Genomic DNA, 24038 nt, shown 5'->3' with positions numbered 1-24038 from the left:
TGAAGTGGAAAGAATTACCCCCTCCTTCTATTGGGGGAATATCATCCGAGACATTACTGCTGAATACTTACAAAACTGAATTCCAATCCTTGATCTTCTGGTCTCCAGACCTTTTGTTTATTGGAAATCTCTACCCAGGTGATTTGGGTACCCTAAATTAAACCTTGTTACAAAACCTGTCTATTTCATTCCCCAGAAAAATGTCTACTCCTTTTCCTTTATTTCCTGTTTTAGTTAAAGGTTTCCAGTCACCTTCTCATATAGGCCATTGTAAATAGAATTTCATTGGTTTTTCTGCCCTCTGGTCTTTCTCCCTTATGTTCTTCTCTTCTGCCATTCCAGCCCCCCTGATAATAGCAATGTTGAACTATTTCTAGTTCCCTAAACTTGCTGTGCTCTTGAATGCCTTTGTGAATCTACATAAGCTGTTTCTTTTGTATGTAATTATACTTCCCACCTGAGTTTGACAAATTTGTTTTTTTTCTTTCAGTGTGCAATTCAGGCCCTACTGCCTTTGAAATCTGTCCTGAATCCCACAGGCATCATTGGGCACATCTTCTTTTATGTGTTTAGAGTATATTATACATTCTATGTATTATTTGTAGTACATGATTATAATTTATATTACCACCATTTTTCTCTTTTTTTAAAAAAAAGAAGGGAAAAGGAAAGAACAAACTTAACTAACATTTGTGTACATCACTTTATTTATACATAGTTTCCTTTCACAAGAATTATTTTAAAAGAAAGTTGTTTGAGATGGATGATGTAGGTATCATTCTTAGGTACATTTTAAAGTTACAGAAACAGAAGTTTAGAAAATTTAAGTGCATTTGCAAGATCACACAACCAATAAGTAGTAGAGCTCAGGATCTTTTGACAGATTATTTTCATTATATGGGAGTGCTTCTCTGGTAAGACTCTGAATTCAGCCTTGATTACCTAGAAGTATCTTCCAGGTAGAGAACTCTAGGGGCCTCTGAAGTCTGCTTTAGAGGTACCATTAGGCTGATGACAATTTTTAGAGTTCTTTTGTAGTAAAGGGTCTGCTGAATTTTGCTTTTTGTCTTTGCATCCTCCAAATATAATATTTTTGACAAATGAGGTATGCTGTAGTTTTAATCTTCCAGCAGGTTAGCAAGTTATGTGATATTTCTACTTTTGAATCTCCCTTCGTCATATTGGATTTAATTATATTTTAAGCAGTTTGAAAGCTCTTGAAATATCTAATGAGAAATCTATAAGCAAAAAATATTTTGATAGCAACAAATATTTAAAATTACCTGTAATTTTTCCCATGAAAGTTATATTAAAGTCTGATGACTTTTTTTTTTTTTTTTTTTTTTTTTTTTTGAGATGGAGTTTCGCTCTTGTCTCCCAGGCTGGAGTGCAATGGCGCAGTCTCGGCTCAACCCAACCTCTGTCTCCTGAGTTCAAGCGATTCTCCTGCCTCAGTCTCCCAAGTAGCTGGGATTACAGGCACCTGCCACCACACCCAGCGAATTTTTGTATTTTTAGTAGAGATGGGGTTTCACTGTGTTGTCCAGGCTGGTCTTGAACTCCTGACCTCAGGTGATCCACCCACCTTGGCCTTCCAAACTGTGGGATTACAGGGGTCAGCCATGGCACCTGGCCTGACTTTAAATTTTAATACTTGGTTAATCACTTAAGGTTTAAGGAAAAACAAAAGAATTGTTTGATTTTGTTTTCTAAGGTGTTACTTTCCTGGCAGACACAGAAATAGTGTCTGCCTTCTTTTCAAAAATATTAATGAGATTTACAAATGAAAGTATTTAGCAGAAGGACTGGCCTTGGTGGCTCTTGCCTGTAATCCTAGCACTTTGGAAGGCCAAGATGTGAGGATTACTTGAGCCCAGAAGTTTGAGTCCAGCCTGGGCAACATAGTGAGATCTCTATTTTAAAAAAAGTAGAAATTGAAATGCACAATAGTTAACGTTGAGACCATTATTTTTGGGTCTTTACAAAGTTTAGTTTCTTGCCATCCAATAACAACTTATTGAAGTTACTAAATTTTGTTTTTCCAATTTAATGGCAGAAGGACTGTGTGTGTGTGTGTTTTCCTGGGTTATTGAGTTTATTGCTTGGAATTGATCTAATTATGTAAATAAACTGGAGTGGTTCATTTCATTTTTAGATTTTTCTTTTTTGTGTGTACACATTTATTTGATAACATCTAAGAACTTGACTATATGTTTTTCAGTACTGTTTCTTTTTCATTGTGAGTTAATTTGCTTTTTGTGCAAATACTGGGTATAGACACGCCACAAGAATGTAATTTGATTTTTAATCCATGAAAGAAAAAAGCATCGTATATGTAGTGTTAAATCAGTTTGCTTCTTCTTTGTGTGATCTAAAGAAGATCATCTCTACGATGTTGATAGTTGGTAGCCAAATCTAATAGCACAAGTTTGAAATTCATTTTTGAGGATTCTGGATTTTTTTTTTTTTTTTTTTTTGAGACAGAGTCTTTCTTGCTCTGTTGACCAGGCTGGGGTGCAGTGGTGTCATCTAGGTTCACTGCAACCTCTGCCTCCTGGGTTCAAGCAATTCTCATGCCTCAGTCTTCTCAGCAGCTGGGATTACAGGCATGCACCGTGATACCTGGCTAATTTGTTTTGTATTTTTAGTAGAGGTGGGGTTTCACCATGTTGGCCAGGCTGGTTCCGAACTCCTGGGCTCAAGCAATCCTTGGGCCTCTGCCTCCCAAAGTGCTGGGATTACAGGCATGAGCCACCATGCCTGGATGGATTTTCTTTTATTTGTCTGTCTTTGGATAATGTATTTTGATATTACAATGTGCTTTAATTTTCCTGGGCTTTAAATTTCCTGGAGCCAAAATGTAGTTTCAGTCTCTTTTACTTTTGTCTTTACATTTGTAAATGGTTAACGAGATTTAATATTAGCATCCTAATCATAACATGGATTTTTGTTTGATAGTATACTATATTACTGAATTGGGTGATACCTGAAATTGTCGTTATTCTCTTCTAACTCCACCTACGTTGGAACTTGCTTTTATGGTTAAATACTTCTGTCTGCACACTTTCTCAATATTTGCTTCTTTTTCATTAGAGAGGTAGAAAGTGAGGCATGGTACCTATTATGCAAAATTTTTGAATAAATCATCAGGTGTTTTTCCTTGTCCTTAGTAACGGTCATTTTCATTGTCTTTTGTCATTGTTACCTTTTAAAAGCTTTTTAAAAAATAGTTTATTAAAAATATTTAAAATACAATTAAAGTACCACTAACTTCTTTAAAGTTTTCTTGCCAGCTCTGTTCTCTCCCTGGCTTTATCCGCTTTCTCTGGAAAATGAACATTTGCTCACCCCCCTCAGGGAACTGAAGGTTTAGTGTGATTGGAACAAAAACCAAATGATAATGGATTTTATAGGCCTTGTGTAGGTATTCTCTAGATGGAAGCAATGTGTACTATAGCCATAACATATTCATGTTTCATTTCATACTATCACTTTGACTGCACTTTGGAAAGTGGTTTGGCCTTATACGTCTGGAAGCAAGAACAATCACTTAAGAAAGCTGTTGCAGTAAATCTAAATAGGATGATTATAGCTAGAGCCAAGGAATGGGCACAGGTAGTGGAAAGACAGATTACTTATATCATAAAGATATAGACTTGTTAGAACTTGATGGTTGAATATGTTGTGAGATACATCCCTGCCTCCACCCCCTACTGTAAGGTTTCTGCTTAAGCAACTGGATGAATGATTTGTTGGTTAGGATAGTCTAAACTTTTGTAACAAAAGAGAACCACAAAAGTTAGTGGCTTAAAGAATGAGAAGTTTATATATGTATTTCTCACTTAATAATCTTGAGTGGTGGCTGGGCGTGGTGGCTCACGCCTGTAATCCCAGCACTTTGGGAGGCCAAGGCAGACGGATCACCTGAGGTCAGGAGTTCAAGACCAGCCTGGCCAATATGGTGAAACCACATCTCTACTAAAACTACAAAAATTAGCTGTGTGTGGTGGCAAATGCCTGTAATCTCAGCTGTAATCCCAGCTGAGGCAGGAGAATCGCTTGAACCCAGGAGGTGGAGGTTGCAGTGAGCCAAGACCACGCCACTGCACTCCAGCCTAGGTGACAAGAGCAAAACTGTCTCAAAAGAAAAAAAAAAAATCTTGAGCAGTTGTTGCTTACCCCAGTGCACAATTAAGATTATTTAACCATACCACCAAGTCAAATGGTGACTGCTTCAATACAGCTCTTCAGAGAAGAAGATTGGAAGATCTGCCATCTTCTACACATGCCTTCCAAGGCTGGCGCCAGAAGTGAGAAAAGAGGAGGGAGGAGAATAATGAGCCAGGCCTAGAAATGGCACTTATCACATGTGCTTATTTTCCACTGGAGAGCACTTGGTCATGTGGCCACACCTAACTGCAGTGAGGATGGGAAATGTAGCGGAGCTGGACAGCTGCCATAGAAGGGAGGAATAACAGATTTTTAGAGGGCAGCTATGAGTATCTGCCACGAATGGTGAGGCTGTTTGCTGAGACAGTAAAGAAGAACAGAGATGCAGTTTGTAGCAAAAGGTAGTAATGTAGGTACTTATAGGACTTCTAAATTTGCTTGTGTAATAAGAATGGGCAAGTAAGACAGCTGATCTTAGTAAGATGACAGCATCAGTTGGGAAAAAATTGGTTTTGTTTCTCTATAGCACTGTGATGATAGAGGAATTTAAAAGTTATTTTTCTTGGAAGATACCAAAAGGAGGAAAACAGGAGTTCAAATAGAAAGGGGGAAAGAGCATGAGAGAAAAGATTGTGTTTATTGTTATGTAGTTATGTTATATGAAAGTATTAATAAGTTAGGCAATGCATATGTAGGGTGAGGAATTTAAAATAGCTAAGTGCTACAAAGCAAATAAAATAACGACTATAGTGTCAAAGTAGGGGTGGTAGTGGATAATTGGGTAATTTTCATTAGGGTAGTTAAGATAGGCCTCTTTTAGGAAGTAAATTGGAGCTAAGACTAGAGTGATGAGAAAGGGAAAACTTAATGAAGACCTGGGCCAAGAACATTCCAAGTAAAAAGGAGAAGGAACTCAGTACGGCCTGGGAACAGACTTGGGAGGTTTAAGGTGAAAAGTTGCCCGGTGTAATAGGAGGTAAGATCCTTGGTGTACAGTCTTATCAACTGAAGTAAAGTTTAAATTTTATTTGATTGCAGTGGGAAATCACTGGGCAGTTTTAAGCAAGCAGTTGATACCTGGTTTTATGCTTAATAAAAAGACTGAAAAGAAGTTAAGGGTAGCTGGGCATGGTGGTGCATGCCTGTAATCCAGGCTACTCCAGAGGCAGGAGAATTGCTTGAATCCAGGAGGCAGAGGTTGCAGTGAACCAAGATTGTGCCACTACATTCCATTCAGGCAACAGAGCGAGACTCTGTCTCAAAAAAAATAAATAAAATAATAAAAACAAAAACAAAAACGGGCAGGGCGGGCGGGGGGGTGCGATTAGAGATGGAAGCCAGGAAACCAGTTAAGATATTGTTGTGGTCATACCAGTGAAAAGAATAATGGCTTGGACTAGGTATTTGGATTGGGGATCTATTTTGGTTGTAGAATTGGCGGAAGTTGTTTGGAAATTTGAGGGAAAGATGAATCAAGAATGACACCTGGAGTTTTGACATCAAAAGCTGGGTAGGTGTTAGAAAATAGATCCCAGATTTCTTTTGTAGGTTTGATAGATTTTTCTGCAATGGATTGTAAATGTCTTAAAGATGACATGGCATTTTGTGTATATGATGAATTTAGTTTACTGAAGACTCTCTTTGTCTCAAAACAGTATAAATTATAGTATAAAAGAACTACATGGGAGGGTTGCCTTCAAGCAGGAAGAAAGAAGTACAGACTTTATCATATGTTGTTGGAAAAATGAAACATTTTAGAGCTAGTTTAGGTATTTCATTTTATATGATTTTTTTTTTTTTCACTTAGAATGGTCTTTAACAAAGGCAGCAACCCTGCTTTATAAATTTTAACTGAGATTATCCAGAACTCCCAAATACTTCAAGGATCTAGGATTTTGTTCTGTTTTTCTATATATATCTAGACCAATAGGAGGTTGAAAATGTGCCAGCCAAGGGGCACACTCCTTATCGCACTGCTTGGTTTGTTGTGGATATGGTGCAGCTTATCAGGCCTTAAGGTAGGGAAGTCCATAACCATATCTCATCTTCCCTGCCCTCCATCTCTGGAATTCCTGGTATTGCTTTTTGTTTTTTGTTTTGTTTTGTTTTGTTTTCTGAGACAGAATCTCGCTCTGTCACCCGGGCTGGAGTGCAGTGGCGCAATGTCGGCTCACTGCAACCTCTGCCTCCAGGGTTTAAGCAATTCTCTGCCTCAGCCTCCCACTTAGCTGGGATTACAGATACATGCCACCACGCCTGGCTAATTTTTGTATTTTCAGTAGAGACGGAGTTTTACCATCTTGGCCAGGCTGGTCTTGAACTCCTGACCTCGTGATCTACCCACCTCGGCCTCTCAAAGTGCTGGGATTACAGGCATGAGCCACTGCACCCAGCCTTCTTGGGATTGTTTAGAAGCAAAGTATTGGAATCTATCAATGAACAGATAGTCTTTGATCTCTACTCTGTTGACACTTCCTTGAATGTAAAAATAATTTTTAGAGTGTGGTATTTTGTTTTATAAAAAGTATGTATCAGTCTGAATGTTTGCTTCATAAATCAAATAATTTCCATATTTTTGAAATTACATTAGTGTTTTAAAATTCAGCTTCCTAGATTAAATTTTACAGTTGAATGTTTTCTCTCAGTATTTTGCATAGTTCTTATTTCTTGTCTAACAGAAACTAAGCATTTGGAAAGGCCATTAATTAGTATACATTAAATATTTTTCTGTACAGTTAGAAATATATTTCATGTGGTTTTGTGTTTAATCATTTTTGAAAATTTACTATTTTCACGTCTGAATTAATAAAACATGATAGCGATTAATAAAAAGTATAGTCTAGTTTGCTAAGGTGACTGCTAAATATTGCATTAGATGATGCTACATATTGCCTAGAATTTGATATACAATATATAAAATAATCTTTTACTTATTCCTTTGTAGTCACTGAATTTGTTTAGTTTCTCTACAATTCAACATACTTTTAATTTTTAAGATTTTTTAAAAAATACAAGACACTAAAAATATTTTTTAAAGTAAAATAAAAATTAACTATTTGTAGATAGATTTATATAAATTTAAACATTTCCTCAAACCTAGTTATCCAGTTGCACTTTTATAACACCATTGTATAGGTTTGATATACTCATAGATCCTTGATGTGTTTGAGAAACTAGTTGTCATAATTTTGACAAATTTTGTTCTTCCACCCAGTTAATCATGTGTCATCTGAAGTTAGAGGGCAATATACATTAAGGTGCCTGACCTGTGCCCAGCATTGTTCTGGGCTTTGTGTATGGGGTTCATAATAAAGAATATTACGAGGTTTTTTAACTTTCTGGGAAAATACAAAATAGGGAGTTAAAGACAGGTAAGTATGATGTAAATTTAAGAATGTGAAGATAAATATATTATTAATAGAGATTAGACTTTATGAATATGCATCTTTTACTGTGTTGTAAAGGAAGTATAGCACTTGAATGAGAAAAATAGGGAAAAGATTTTATTAAAAGGAGATAAAGCAGCTGGGCACAGTGGCTCACGCCTATAATCCCAGCACTTTGGGAGGCCGAGGTGTGCAGATCACCTGAGGTCAGGAATTTGAGACCAGCCTGGCCAACATGGCGAAACCCCGTCTCTACTAAAAGTACAAAAATTAGCCAGGTGTGGTGGTGGGCGCCTGTAATCCCAGCTACTCAGGAGGCTGAGGCAGGAGAATCGCTTGAACCTGGGAGGCGGAGGTTGCAGTGAGCCGAGATTGCGCCACTGTACTCCAGCCTGGGCGACAAGAGTGAGACTCCATCTCAAAAAAAAAAAAAAAAAAAAAAAAAGGTAAAGCATAAAGAGGTGAGCATAATTTTAAAGAATTAAGTTCAGTTTAACTAGAGTAGCTAAAATTTGAAAGACTTGCTCATTATGTGAAGATGAGTGATTCCAGTAAACAAGCAAAAATCACTGAGAAAAGTACATTAATAATGTTAGAAAAACCTAATCTTAATTTACTATTAAAAATATTCATCTTATTTTGTCTTCTTTTGCCAATTTTTACCAAAGTCAAATGGTTTTGCTAGCTTTGGAGCACTGTTAACTATAGTCCTATCTGTGGTAGTGCTATAATGCCCAAATTGATAGTTTTATAATGCTAGTGCTTAAGTTATTTGGAGAAATTTGGCTGGATGAGGGCAGAGCAGGTCAGGCAGATCTTACACTGCCTGGAACTGCAAATCTATAGGTGGCAAGAGGGAATTGCTTTCTAAATTGAATGCTCCATTTCCTTAACAAGACTGGTCCAGGACCAAGCCAAACTTAGGTAAATGGGTTTGGAATACAGCCTTTCTGGGGAATTTGCTATGGCTTTTGAGTCCTTGTGATTTGGAAAACATCTGGATATAAAGAGATGTTTATAGCTGATCTGAATACATATGTGATCTCCCTGAAGTAAGTAACTACATCAGCCGAAGAACCTCCTTTGACTACTTAGGATTCTCTTCAAGCGTGTCAATCAGCTAGAATGTGACTATTCTCTGAGCGTTGAACACTTTACATAGCCAGATAATTTGTGCTGTTATAGTCAAACCTGACCCTAATATAACTTGAGTAAATAATCTTGTCTGTGGCAAATAAAGAGGTAGCAGTATATTTATGTCCTCTTTTCAGAAGGTGATAAAGGAATTATTTGATAAAGTACCATATGTATTGCTACTTTGCAGAGTAGACCTCAAGTACTGTACTCTGCATTTGTGTGCTTTTTTCTATTCACACACTACAGTGGGTATGTGAATCAGTGAAAAATTGCCAAAAATATGATCAATTGAAAACTTTTGTTAGGTGGTCTCTATTTGAACTATATCTTGTCATCCATTAGTAATTTACAAGATTTGATCAGAACCAGTCAATGCTCTTTAAATCAGTTAATCCCATTAAAGGTTTTTATGGAAAGGAAAAACAGTACTCAACAATTGAGTTGATACCAAAGCTTTGCTTTGACCAAATTGCAGTTAATACCAGTCAACTACTTTTTTTTTGAGACGGAGTCTTGCTCTGTCACCCAGACTGGAGTGCAGTGACGCTATCTTGGCTCACTGCAAGCTCTGCCTCCCGGGTTCACATCGTTCTCCTGCCTCAGCCTCCTGAGTAGCTGGGACTATAGGCACCCGTCACCACGCCCAGTTAATTTTTTTTTTAGTAGAGATGGGGTTTCACCATGTTAGCCAGGATGGTCTCGATCTCCTGACCTCGTGATCTGCCAGCCTCGGCCTCCCAAAGTGCTGGGATTACAGGCGTGAGCCACCGTGCCCAGCCTACCAGTCAACTACTTTTTGTTTTTATCTTCATATATTAAGGGAATTTTTAGTTAAACAGGTTGCCCTCACATCCATTTTATGATCATATATTAGATACCTTTGGATGTCTGTATTTTTTAGTAGGCAGATGAAAGTGTTTTTAGTTAGGATTATAGGTATTGCTTTAATAAAATAATATTTCCTCAGAGAATCTCTCTTACTCCAACAAATACTAACTCTAAAGACTGTTTTCTGTGTTTTTTAGTCGGCCGTATACTAACAAGGTAATTACTTTATGGTACCGTCCACCTGAACTGCTACTGGGAGAAGAACGATACACACCAGCCATTGATGTATGGAGCTGTGGGTAAGATAGCCTTATTTACTGGTTTATTTTACTTGAAACTTTTGGTAGTGAATTAAAATAGATCATTTGGTAATGACGGGTATTTTTTCCATTAGCTGTATCCTTGGCGAACTCTTCACTAAAAAACCTATATTTCAAGCAAATCAGGAACTTGCACAACTAGAATTAATAAGGTAAGCTGCTGATTATAATATTGGTGGGAAATGGGAGAGTGTCATACTCCACAGGAAATTTAAACTCTCTCAAGTTTGTCTTTTCAGGAAGAGAACAACATGGTTCTCTGGAGGGCTTATGACTGCTAAATGGAGGACAAACTGAAATGTAGGCACTTTGATACTTGTTCCAGTGAAATTAAGGATATCAAAGCCCCTGGGTGGGTGCATGTGTATGTGTACATGCGTGCGTGCATGTGTGCATTTTTTTTAAATCAAAGGACTTGAGGCCCAAAAGATAAGACTGGCAAGGAAGAGTAAACGTAGGAGAGACTGAATGCCAGATACATATTTTTTAATTATGAAAGAAACGAAAAATTCATGTTTTGGGGTATTGTTTAAAAATACTCTATTGTAAATACACATATTTTTATGTGTATTTGCGTGTCTATATATGTGTGTATACACACTAAAATACATGCATGTACCCCGTAGCGTAGGCCTTCATTATTTGGAGCCTATCATAGGACCTAGTTCATAAGCAATTACTCATACATTTTAATCACTTTTCTCTTTATCTTTTATTTTATTATTTTATTTTTTTGAGATAGAGTCTTACTCTGTCACCTAGGCTGGAATGCAGTGGCATGATCTCCACTCACTGCAACCTCTGCCTCCTGGGTTCAAGCAATTCTCCTGCCTCAGCCTCCCAAGTAGCTCAGATTACGGGTGCCCACCACCATGCCCAGCTAATTTTTGTATTTTTAGCAGAGACGGGGTTTCACCATGTCGGCCAGGCTGGTCTTGAACTTCCGACCTCAGGTGACCGCCCCCCCGCCTCATTCTCCCAAAGTGCTGTGATTACAGGCATGAGCCACCTCATCCAGCCCGTCTTATATTTTAAAATAATTTTAATTTTAAAAATGGGCTTTGGCCAGGCATGGTGTCTCATGCCTGTAATCCCAGCACTTTGGGAGTCCTAGGTGGGTGGATCACCTGAGGTTGGGAGTTCGAGACCAGCCTGACCAACATGGAGAAACCCTGTCTCTACTAAAAATACAAAATTAGCCCAGCGTGGTGGCCCATGCCTATAATCCCAACTACTTGGGAGGCAGGCTGAGGCAGGAGAATAGTTTGAACCCGGGAGGCGAAGGTTGCGGTGAGCCGAGATTATGCCACAGCACTCCAGCCTGGGCAACAAGAGCGAAATTCTGTCTCAAAAAAAAAAAAAAAAGGGTTGGGGATGGGGGGCTTCAGTTTCATATGTAATAATGTAAACGTGCAACTTACAGAATTTCCATGAAAGTTTCAAAATATATATGAAGTTTTTTAGGAAAGATATTGGTAGGGGGTACAGATTTACAGAATTTTACTTTACCGACTGAACAAAATGAACATAAAGCAACAAATAGTAACCAGAGAAGGACCTCAACATCATATCATAAACAGACAAATTGAATCAAACTAAAAATCTTACTATTGCCCTTTTTGGTGGTTAGGCAAGATTTTTACTATAGGATACAGCAGGGAAAGATGAGTGCCCTAGTTAGAGCCTGCTTCTTCTCTGGGGATAACTTGGCTATAGTCAGAAGTACCCGAAGCCAGAAACTAGTAGTGCTTCAACTCCAAAGCAGCCAGTTGCCTCTCTTTATATAAAATTATGAAAAAGGAGAAGGGAAGGGAAGGAGTTCACCTGAAACATAGAAAACTTTTATGTTACTGGTTTTGGTTTTTTTTTCCTATTTTTTGAGACAGTATCTCACTTTGTTGCCTAGGCTGGAGTGCATTGGGGCAGTCATGGCTCACTGCAGCCTTGACCTCCTGGAACCAAACAATCCTCCTGCGTCAGCCTTCCAAGTAGCTGGGACCACAGGCATGCACCACCATGCTGGGTGATTTTTTTTTTTTTTTTTTTTTTTGGAGACCGGTTTTCTCTATGTTGCCCAGGCTGGTCTCCAACTCTTGGGCTCAAGCGATCATCCTGTCTCAGCCTCCCAAAATGTGTCTTACCTTTTTAATTGTGCGATAGACAAGTAAAAAGGGTTAAGAAGAACTGATACTCTTGGAAAAAAGAAATATACCTTTCAGTGCTAATTGGGTATTTACAAAAGTTAGTTATATATTAATAGAGGAAGAAACTCCAAAACGTTGAAATACTATAGGCTAAATTCTCTAAAATAGAATAAAACTAGAAATTAATATAAAAATGGAAACAACAAAGTCTCTTAACTATCTAAAAATTTACATATGCTAAAAAATCCTGGATTAAAGAGAAATCAAACTTTAAGACAGGGGTGTCCAACCTTTTGGTTTCCCTGGACCACACTGGAAGAAGAATAGTTGTCTTGGACCACACATAAAATACAGTAACACTAATGATAGCTGATTGATAGGCTTAAAAAAAAATGCCCCCAAAAAATCTCATAATATTTTAAGAAAGTATGAATTTGTGTTAGGCTGCATTCAAAGCCATCCTGGGTTGCATGCAGCCCATGGACTGCGGGTTGGACAAGCTTGCTTTAGAACATCTAGGTTTAAAAAGAGTGATAAGTATAAAAATCCATGGGCTAACCCTGTGCTTAGGAGAAAATCACAACCTTAAATATACTACTAAATAAGAAAAGGAAAGCAAATTAATTAAGCATTCTACAGACAAACTTAGACAAAAGCAGCAAAATAAACCCAGGAAATAAAAATGAATTATAATACATAAAATGTAGAATTTACGAAGAAACCTATGATCTGGTCTTGAGTTTATTCACACATATATGCAATATAAATTAGTCTACTAGTTTAACTTCATATGAAAAGAGAGTATAAAGAAATTAAATGAGTGCGGTGGCTCATGCCTGTAATCCCTGCATTTGGGAGGCCGAGGCAGGACCACTCGAGCCCAGGAGTTTTAGACCAGCCTGAGCAATATAGTGAGAACTTGTCTCTACAAATTAAAACAAACAAACAAAAACAACAACAACAAATTAGCTAGTCATTGGGGTGTGAGCATGTGGTCCGTACTACTCATGAAGCTGAGGTGAGAGGATTACTTGAGCCCAGGAAGTCGAGACTGCAGTGAGCTAATGACACCACCGCATTCCAGCCTGGTTGACAGAGTGAGACCCTATCTCCAAAATAAAAAACCAGCCCCATTATTTTCTTTGATAAATTATTGCACATCTTTTAGAAACCAGTACTTGTAATGTTCTTTAAACTATTCCAGAACATAAGAATAATGCAGTACAAGCTTTCTTATTCAGTCTTCTCTTGAAGAGTCTTATTAGATTAATTGATGCTCTTCATTCCCTCTGTAAAGAAAAACTGGCTTGATAACATGGCAAGCTGAATGCTTGTAGCTAGTAGGCTGTCACTTTCTAGTAAGACTATGTATTTATCCCACCAGTTGAAGAGTATGCTGAACAGGAGGTGGTTGTTAGTTTTCAATTTTTATGCTTTTTATTATTATAATTACATAGTTTAATTAAGCATAGATACAGTGCTTTACAAAAACTTTAAGACATTGCTGTCTAATTGGGGTGGACAAGTAATTGTGTAAGTTAGAAAAGTCATAAAAATCTAAGATGTGGTATTAGATTGCTTTGAAAGTGTTTTTAATTTCTAGATTTATTTAAAGAAATCAAAACTAAAAATCCTTGATGATGTGTTATGGGTGTGGTTTGTACAAGAGAGCTAATATAGAATTCCATTCGGTGAATCCTCTGTTCAAAGAGAAAGCCTTGGCCTTTGTCAGAAGATGGGGAAACAAATGTACATTTATAAACTTTCAGTTAAAATAAAATGTTTAAATTATATATCTGTGTATCTTTTTTTTTAAACGATTCCTTCTAACCTTTTTTTTTAAACGATTCCTTCTAACCCATTTTTTTTTTTTTGTTAAACCCAACCAGCCAACTCTTGGTCCTGATTGTATTGGAAACTAGGGCTTCTATTAAAGATAGTTAACATCTATTTAGTTTATATACAATATCAACATTATTCGAAGAGTTTCACTTGAATTATCTCAGTTAAGCTTCATAACAACCCTATGTCTTCTCTTTATAGTTAAGAAAACTGAACCTTAGAGAGGTGAAGAATTTGTCCAGGGTCATACAACTAGCAAGTGGCAAAATTGAGATTTAAACACTGCTAGGTGTTACCTTAGGATCTAAACTTTTAACCATTATTCCAAACTACAGGCTGGGTGCGGTGGCTCACGCCTGTAATCGCAGCACTTTGGGAGGCCAACACGGGTGGATCACTTGAGCCCAGGAGTTCAAGACCAGACTAGGCAACATGGCAAAACCCCGTCTATACTAAAAACAAAAATTAGCTGGGCATGGTAGCACACACCTGTAATCCCAGCTCCTTGGGAGGCTGAGGCATGAGAATTGCTTGAACCTGGGAGGCAGAGGTTGCAGTCAGCCAAGATCGCACCACTCCACTCCAGCCTGGGTGACAGAGTGAGAATTGGTCTCAAAAAATAAATAAATAAACTACATAGGAAATAAAACTACCTGGAATCTTTTCTTTTACAAAATCAATATGACACACATATCAGTACTTGACAAAGACAGCATGAAAAATTTTATAAGATATTAGGCCGGGCATGGTGGCTCATGCCTGTAATCCCAGCACTTTGGGAGGCCGAGGTGGGAGGGTCACTTGAGGCCAGGAGTCCGAAACCAAGCCTGGCCAACATGGTGAACGCCCCCCATCCCCCATATCTACTAAAAATATAAAAATTAGGCCGGGCATGGTGGCTCATGCCTGTAATCCCAACACTTTGGGAGGCTGAGGCGGGTGGGTCACTTGAGGTCAGGAGTTTGAGACCAGCCTGGCCAGCATGGCGAAACCCCATCTCTACTAAAAATACAAAAACTAACTGGGCGTGGTGGTAGGCGCCTGTAGTCCCAGTTCCTCAGGAGGCTGAAACACAATAATTGCTTGAACCCAGAAGGCGGAGGTTGCAGTGAGCCAAGATTGCTCTACTGCGCTCCAGCCTGGGCGATTGAGACTGTCTCAAAAAAAAAAAAGAAAATTGTTATAAGATATTAATCCAAGAATTCTAAGGGAGGTATTAGCAAATAGTATCCAGCTTTTTATCAAAAAGTTAACTTGCAGAAAAATGATGGGAGCTAAGATGATATAGAGGGTCAAGAAAGGTGTCTCCCTTTAAGTGACATTTGAGCAGAGATCTGAATGAAGAAATGGCAAAGTAATAAAGACTCTGAGGCATGAGTATATTTGGTTTTTTTTTTAGGAATATGTTCTCAGTGAACCATATGGGGGGAAAGCTTGGTTTATCCATTTTATAGCATGCTGTACAGTTACTAAGAAGGAAATAGTTGGTCAGGCATGATGGCTCACGCCTGTAGTCCCAACACTTTGGGAAGCCAAGGCAGGCGGATCACTTGAGGTCGAGTTCAGGACCAGCCTTGCCAACATGGTGAATCCCTGTCTCTACTAAAAATACAAAAATTACCTGGGCACAGTGGTGTGTGCCTGTAATCCCAGCTACTTGGGAGGCTGAGGCAGGAGCATCCTGCCTCAGGTAGCTTGAACCTGGGAGGCAGAGGTTGCAGTGAGTCGAGATTGTGCCACTGCACTCCAGCCTGGGTGACAGAGTGAGACTATGTCTCAGAAAAAAAAAAAAAAAAAAGGAAATAGTTGAGTTGGAGATAAAGAAATGGAAAAGCAGCATGAATAGTTACAGAAGGCTATATTGAGATTGATCTCATTTAGGTAAAACAAAAGACTCAAATTGTTAATCTGAACATGGACTTTCAAGAAGACTAGGGAGGAGAAATTTTTATTTTCTAGTTTATATATTTCAGCATGTTTTTGTTTTGTTAAGATATTTATAATTTTATAAAGAGATTCATCGGGCACAGTGGCTCACACCTGTAATCTCAGCACTTTGGAAGGCCAAGGCAGGTGGATCACTAGAGCCCAGGAGTTGGAGAGCAGCCTGGGAAACGTGGCCAAACCCCGTCTCTACAAAAAATACAAAAATCAGGTGGGTGTGGTAGCACACACCTATAGCCTGAGCTATTGGGAGGCTGCGGTACAAGGATCACCTGAACCCAAGGGAGGTCGAGGCTACAGTGAACTGTGATTGCACCACTGCCCTTTAGTCTGGGCAGCAGAGTGAGACCTTGTCTCAAAAAAACAGAAATAAAACAACAAAAAATAAAAAGATGCTTCAATTTTGATTTCATAGCATTAATTTATTTTTAAACATGAAGAAAATGAAATTTCTGATAAAGGAAACAAATCTGAGTATAATGAGGCAACGGAGTATACTGAAAAGTGTGTGGCCTTTAGAATCTTACAGGCTTGGCTTCTAATGCCAGCTCAGCTACTTCCTGCGCTTATGGTTTAGGGTCCCATATGCTCTTAAGTTTATTTCTTCAAAAGTAAAAGAGGACTAATAACATGCTTAGGGTTGTGAGAATTAAATGTAAATAAGTTTTCAGTACATATTTCTTCCCTCACCTTATTTGCAGTAATGCTAGGTTGTTTCTCTAATCTATAGGCTCAGGAATGATGAGACCTAGTGTCAGTATTGTACAGATACATGTAAAACTGGTCAAGAGTGATAACACTAATTTGATTTAAATGGCTTTACACTATAGTGATTAAGTTATTTTATTTATAATTTGCTTTGTTCCAGAAAGTATTTTAGGCAGATTACAAATATTTTATAATAGAAGTAGCATAGATTAAAAAGTGATAGAGGGAGGCCAGGCACGGTGGCTCATACCTGTAATCCCAGCACTTTGGGAGGCCGAGGCAGGTAGATAATCTGAGGTCAGCAGTTTGAGACCAGCCTGGCCAACATGGTGAAACCCCGTCTCTGCTAAAATACAAAACAAGCCGGGCACAGTGGCTCATGCCTGTAATCCCAGCACTTTGGGAGGCCGAGGTGGGCAGGTCATGAGGTCTTGAGGTCAGGAGATCGAGACCATCCTGGCTAACACGGTGAAACCCCGTCTCTTCCAAAACTACAAAAAAAAAAAAAAAAAAAATTAGCCGGGCGTGGCGGTGGGCAACTGTAGTCCCAGCTACTCAGGAGGCTGAGGCAGGAGAATGTCATGAACCCAGGAGGCGGAGCTTGCAGTCAGCCGAGATGGTGCCACTGCGCTCCAGCCTGGGCAACAGAGTGACACTCCATCTCAAAAATAAGTAAATAAAAAAAAAATTAGCTGAGTGTGGTGGCACACACCTGTAATCCCAGGTACTTGGGAGGCTGAGGCAGGAGAACTGCTTGAACCTGGAGGTGGAGGTTGCAGTGAGCGGAGATTGTGCCACTGCACTCCAGCCTGGGCAACAGCAAGACTCCATCCCCCCAAAAAAAAAAAAGTGATAGAGGGCATGATGACTCACGCCTGTAATCCCAGTACTTTGGGGGGCTGAGGCTGGTGGTTTACTTGAAGTCAGGAGTTTGAGACCAGCCTGGCCAATATGGTGAAACCCCATCTCTACAAAAATACCAAATTAGCAGGGCATGGTAGCTAGCACCTGTAATCCCAGCTGCTGGGAAGGCTGAGGCAGGAGAATCGCTTGAACCTGGAAGGTGGAGGCTGCAGTGAGCCAAGATTGTGCTACTGCACTCCAGCCTGGGCAACAGAGCGAGACTCTGTCTCAAAAAACAAAACAAAACAAAAAGTGATGGAGGAAGAGAATGGAAAACACACATTGGGACAAGATGGGATGAATGATGGCAGAAAGCTCTGTGTGGCCATATATATATATTTAATTTTTTTTAAACATGAGGATCACATTACCCTAAGCCTTCTAGCAGTCAGCTAAAGAGCCTTTATATCACACAATGTACATTGCTTATGAGATAAAAAGGATTATAATCAGTGAAGAAATTGAAAGTAGATTAGAATTAAATGAATCCTTCTTTTCTCTGACTATCTGCCACCTCATCCAGTACACACAAACCCTCAGGCCTAGGTGGTTTACACAGGTGAAATTTTTTAAACTTTAAAGGAATTAGATTTTGGTTGTACCAGAAGATAGGAAAAGAGGGAAACTTCCCATATTGAAAAAAATGAATCCTGTATACCTTCATAAACTGATAGCATAAAATATTCTGTAGAGTTGTGCTTCTCAAACTTTTTGGTTTCAGAACTTCTTTATGCTCAAATTATTAAAGATCCCAGGAGTTTTTATATCTACTGAGATTTACCATATTAGAAATTAAAGATATTTATGAATTCATTTTAACATAATAATGTTAACATGTTTTAAAGTCTATAACATCTATAGTTTCTAAAATAAAAGTTGTTGGAATGGCAGATCTGTCTGGTTTAATAGACATGACACTTGGATCCTCATATCTGTGATGTGATGTTTTCAATAGCCTTTTTGGATAATGGTGCATATTCTTCTTAGAAACCACAAAAATTAGATGATTGGTAGTTTTTTACAGGTTGTAATGTGTAATCTGAAACCATATGAAGGAATATTTTATACTGTACTATATTGAAATCCATTGTTCTGTCTTGCACTTTGAATGGATCTTTTATCTGTGATGATTTTGTGACATTATGCATTGGTCATTTGAAAAATGCTGCTTCACTGAATTGAACCGATCTTCCAAATGTAATGTTTTATATTATATAATCTGTACCACTACTGATCTCATCAGAAAAGCTTTTCAGTATTTTGAAACTGTTAAGCTCACAGTGGAGGATATAAGTTTTCTAATATTCTAATTTCTCTAGAAAGTTCCAATTTTATAATTGACAATAAATGCTGTTGTTTTCCTTCAAGTGACAAGCTGACTTTGTTCCTATTTGAGAAAATGTCTGGAAAATACCCAAGTTTGGATGACTGTAGTTTGTTAGTTTTCTTTGCCAGTAAAAATAGTGGTCCATGAAAAAAGCAGCTGCCTCAGTTCGCAAGTCAAATCATTGCACAGGCACATCTTCTCAAGTAACTATCATATTTTGTTGTACAGTAGAAGTGCTTATGAGTATTTCCCATTTCATCACAGAGAATATTAAAAAGATACATTCTCAAATATCAGAATTAAATGCCATTAACAATTTGTACTGCTTCAACAAGTACATTTTTTTTTTGAGACAGAGTCTTGTTCTGTCACCCAAGCTGGAGGGCAGTGGTATAATCAAAGCTCACTGCAACCTCCGCCTCCTGGGTTCAAGCAATTCTCGTGCCTCAGCCTCCTGAGTAGCTGGGACTACAGCTGCGCACCACCACACCCAGCTAATTTTTGTATTTTTAGTAGAGACAGGGTTTTGCCATGTTGGCCAGGTTGTTCTCCAACTCATGACCTCAGGTGATCCGCCCACCTTGGCCTCCCAAGTGCTGGAGTTACAGGCATGAGCCACTGCACCTCACCTAACAAGTACATTCTTAGTGAAACTGGCTTTTCTCCCCACCCTGAAATTTGCATGATAATGAAGACTACATCCTGTTAATATAGTTTGTTGCCACTGAGTTGAATCATGTTAAGGTGCTGGTAGTTTTACCACTGGTTTTGTACCATTAGTGCAAATCAACACATGGAAAAAGGCAAATAATGGCTTAGTAATAGCTTTGACCTGCCAGACCTTGAAGTGTCTAGGAGACGCTCAGTGGTCCTTGGACCCCACTTGTGAAAACTGTTGCTGTATATCAGTCTTACATACGAATACTGATATACAAAATCTAACTTAACAAGTGGAAAATACAGCATTACACTGAAATAATAGTACTTTTATTAGGCTTGGATGGTATTCTTCCTTTGAATATAATGATGAATATGTATTAGGAAATCTGTTGATACAATTCACATTAGTAGCCTGGGGAGAAAATGCAGATGATGATGGTTATAGAAGTTCTAAAAAATCAAAACTGATAAAAGTAAAGTACTCTTAGAATATAAAAGCCACAAAAAATAAAATCCATAGTAGAGAGGAATAAATGAATGCTTCCTTAACAGGAAATATGTGTGAATTTGTGTATATATATGTGAGTATATTTCTGTTATGTGTTTTTCAAACCCAAAGGCATCATTCTTCTCAGGGCTAAACAATGAATGTGCTCCCATTAAAATCGGAAAATAAAGTTACCCAATATTGTGTACTGTCATTATCATTTTAACATTGTTTAGTAATTGCCACATAATGTAACATACCACAGTGATAAAGATACATTTGAAAAAATATAGATGAATTCTAACATGGGTTATATGATTTATATACCTGGAATACCTTGAAGAAACAACTGCTAAAACTGGTAGGAACCCTACGATCTCAGATGGCTTACTTATTATTAAATTTTTGTTTGCGGCCAGGAATGATGACTCACACCTGTAATCCTAGGTCTTTGGGAGGCTGAGATGGGAGGATTGCTGGAGTCCAGGAGGTCAAGGTCGCACTGAGCCTTGTTTGCACCCCTGCACTCCAGCCTGGGTGACAGAGTGAGACCATGTCTCAAAAAAAAAATAAATAAATAAAATTTCAAACCTTTCCTGTAATAAAGCTTTTCTTTCTTTTTTTTTCTTTTTTTTTTTTTTTTTATTTGAGACAGAGCCTCGCTCTGTTGCCAGGCTGGAGTGCAGTGGCACAATCTCGGCTCACTGCAACTTCTGCCTCCCAGGTTCAAGTGATTCTCCTGCCTCAGCTTCCCGAGTAACTGGGACTACAGGCGCGCGCCACCACGCCCAGCTAATTTTTGTATTTTTAGTAGAGACGGGGTTTCACCATGTTGGCCAGGATGGCCTTGATATCGCGACCTTGTGATCTGCCCACCTCAGCCTCCCAAAGTGCTGGGATTACAGGCGTGAGCAACCGTGCCTGGCCTTTTTTCTTTTTTTTTTAGATCAAGTCTTGCTCTCTGTCACCCAGGCTGGAGTGCAGTGGCCTGATCTCAGCTCACTGCAACCTCCACCTCCCAGGTTCAAGTGATTCTCTGCCTCAGTCTCCCAAGTAGCTGGGATTACAGGTGTGTGCCACCATGCCCAGCTAATTTTTGTGTTTTTAGTAGCGACGGGGTTTCCCCATCTTGCCGAGCCTAGTCTCAAACTCCTGCTCAAGCAATCCACCTGCCTTGGCCTTCCAAAGTGCTGTGATTAGAGGCGTGAGCCACCATGCCTGGCCAAGCTTTTCTAATTAATTGCTTAGAAAATATAATGGGCATGGGCCGGGCGCGGTGGCTCACGCCGATAATCCCAGCACTTTGGGAGGCCGAGGTGGGAGGATCACTAGGTCAGGAGATCGAGACCATCCTGGCTAACATGGTGAAACCCTGTCTCTACTAAAAATACGAAAAAATTAGCCAGGCGTGGTGGCAGGCACTTTTAGTCCCAGCTACTTGGGAGGCTGAGGCAGGAGAATGGCATGAACCCGGGAGGTGGAGCTTGCAGTGAGCCGAGATGGTGCCACTGCACTCCAGCCTGGGCGACAGAGCAAGACACCATCGCAAAGAAAGAAAGAAAGAAAATATAATGGGCTAAAAACATGTTTAAGGCTGGGCTCAGTGGCTTATGCCTGTAATCCCAATACTTTGATAGACTGAGGCAGGAGGATCACTTGAGGCTAGGAGTTTGAGGCCAGCCTGGGTCTCAAATTAGATGGATGTAGTGGCGTATTCCTGTAGTCTCAGCTAGTAAGCTGAGGCAGGAGGATCATTTGAGACCAGGAGGTCGAGGCTTCAGGGAGCTATGATTGCATCACTGAACTCCAGCCTAGGGTGGCAGCGGAACCCTGTGTCTATTTTAAAAAAAAAAAAAAAAAAGCTATTTAAAAAACAAAAAGCCCATAAAGGAAATACACAAGATCTCACTGAAAATAAATAAATAAATAAAAGAAAGAAATAGAAACACTGACTATTTCTAAGATAGAAATACTAAGCATTGTAAAGGCAGTAGTTGGTTCTAAATCTATAAATCCAGAGTGGCGGTTGAATCCTAGCAGGATTCTCTTTTGGAGTGTTATAGTATTGATTATAATTCATGTGTAATAAAATTTTGAGGAGAGTAAGTAAAGAGGTGGATAGGAGATTTGTCCTATCAGACTTTCAAGAAATACTAATAGCACAATATGGTACTGACACCAGAGTAGACTGATGGAATCACGATAGATTCCCAAAGTATACCTCAAGATAATTGGGGATTTAGCATATACCTTAGTGTATGATGCATCTCAGTAGTAAATGGTATTGGAGTAGTTGACTGGCCACCAGGCACAGATTTTGTAAATGCCGTTATCAGTTGCTGTCATGTCTACCTCTCTAGTTTCTAGGAACTTTCCTTGCATCGGTATGTGTATTCCATCGTGTATCCTGCTTTCAGTTAGATAAATTCGGTACTCAGATATCTTTCAACATCACATATGATAAAATAATTGAAATTCTTTAGGGTAATGAAACTGTTGTTTATTATAAGACTATTAATGGGCCAGATGCTAGCTCATTTAATTTCGTAGCTTCAAAATAAAATTAATCTTAAGTTTCCAAAAGAGGAGCAGATTCGTAAGCAACGTAATTTGACCGATGTCAGACAAGAGTCAAATCTAAAGCTTGCTTTTAAAGTCTGTCTTCATTATACATAGGCAAAGTACCTTAGAACTGTATTGTGGACTGGGTGCAGCGGCCCATGCCTGTAATCTCAACACTTTAGGAGGCTGAGGTGGGAGGATCACTTGAAGCCAGGAGTTCAAGACCAGCCTGGGCAACATAGCAAAAACCTGTCTACAGACAAACCTACCGCAGTATTATCTAGACCCAGGTTATGCTTCCAGCTAAGCCTCCCTGAGCCCTGTATTCCACCTACACTGATTTACATAGTGTTCCTCCCAAATGTCTATACTTTGCTACTTCCATGCCTTTGCCTGTGTTCTCTCTTCTGGTAACATAATTTATCTTATTCCATTTCTCACCTGTCTATGGTTTACTTATCCTTGGAATTATAACCAAAATTCTTCACTCTTTCCCTAACTTGAGTAAGTTTTCTTGTATTTCTGCATATTGAAAGTATCTTTGCCTTCCTGGATTCCAGTATGCTTTATACTTCTATTATAGTGTACAACAGTCTGCCTGGGGTTGATTAATTGTGTTTACATGGTTACTTGGAAGAGTATACAAAAACAAGAAATAGAAAAGAGACCTATAAACAACTAAAATACAGAGCAGGATGAAACAAATGTCAAACCAGTAGCATGCAAGGAGTAATTCTGAGTAGCATTGGAGAATACAGAAGACTTTTGTTAATTAGATTACTTTTGATCAGAATCTTGAGAAGTGAAAATAATTCAGCTATATAGAATTTAGGTAGAAGGAGCATTAGCATAGACAGGAAGGAGTGGCCTGTGGGGAGAGATGCATTGGGAAATGAGAGTAGGAAGGCAGATTGGGACCAGATCCAGAGAGCCCATGCTACAGGAGTTGGGCTTTCTTTTCAAGGGAGTAGGGTTGAGGAGGTTGTGAAAATTGGACTTTAAGATAAAAGAGAGTAGAACTATATAAAGAATAAGTTCTTAGTATCTTTAAAGCTTGGGTTTATAAAAATGCTAAAAATATTGAGACAAAAAAGTACATTTCAGTGACATATGGCTTTAAAAACATAAAAGGTCTCCTATAAATATGTGTTTCTGAGGTATCATTCTAAAGCTCAGCTAAAAGAATGTCTGGCAACTTGAGCCATTACTTGTTCATATACATTTATACATGCATTTGTATTTACGTATGTTTGGAATATTTTTACTTTCAATCAGTGATACATCAACATTTTCTTTTTACATATGCAGACCAGCTGACAATTTTATATATAATAAACATTTATCCTTGAAATTTGGTATACTAAAAATAAGTAGATTTAATCAAATTTTCATCTACCTATTACTAAATCAGTTAGTTTTTAAATGTTTACCAGCTGGAATTGCCTATTTGTTTATAGCATTTCTTCTACAAATTACCATAACAAGGATTTACTAGTTAATGCTAAAATAATGAGGATTTTCAAGATACAGATAAACGAGAGTAAAGCAGTTAAAATTTCTTTATGACTTAAGATCAGCAGCACTACTTAAATTGGAGAACTTTAATGTTTCAAGAGTGTT

The 24038-nt window shown here is 38.6% G+C and overlaps 1 protein-coding gene across 2 annotated transcripts in view; it reads left to right on the top strand.

Annotated features, from left to right (window-relative positions):
- The window catches only part of CDK13 (cyclin dependent kinase 13), a 143734-nt gene that overhangs the window by 101331 nt on the left and 18365 nt on the right, over positions 1-24038 (top strand). For both annotated transcript variants that reach the window (XM_054497223.2, XM_054497222.2), the window contains exons 8-9: positions 9719-9820; positions 9916-9993. In XM_054497223.2, coding sequence (XP_054353198.1) covers positions 9719-9820; positions 9916-9993 — 180 coding nt within the window. The remainder of the gene's footprint in view (positions 1-9718; positions 9821-9915; positions 9994-24038) is intronic.

The sequence above is a fragment of the Pongo pygmaeus genome, chromosome 6, assembly GCF_028885625.2.
Source record: "Pongo pygmaeus isolate AG05252 chromosome 6, NHGRI_mPonPyg2-v2.0_pri, whole genome shotgun sequence".
Taxonomy (NCBI): domain Eukaryota; kingdom Metazoa; phylum Chordata; class Mammalia; order Primates; family Hominidae; genus Pongo; species Pongo pygmaeus.
Note: the sequence above shows the minus strand (reverse complement) of the source record. Positions and strands in the feature narration are given on the sequence as shown.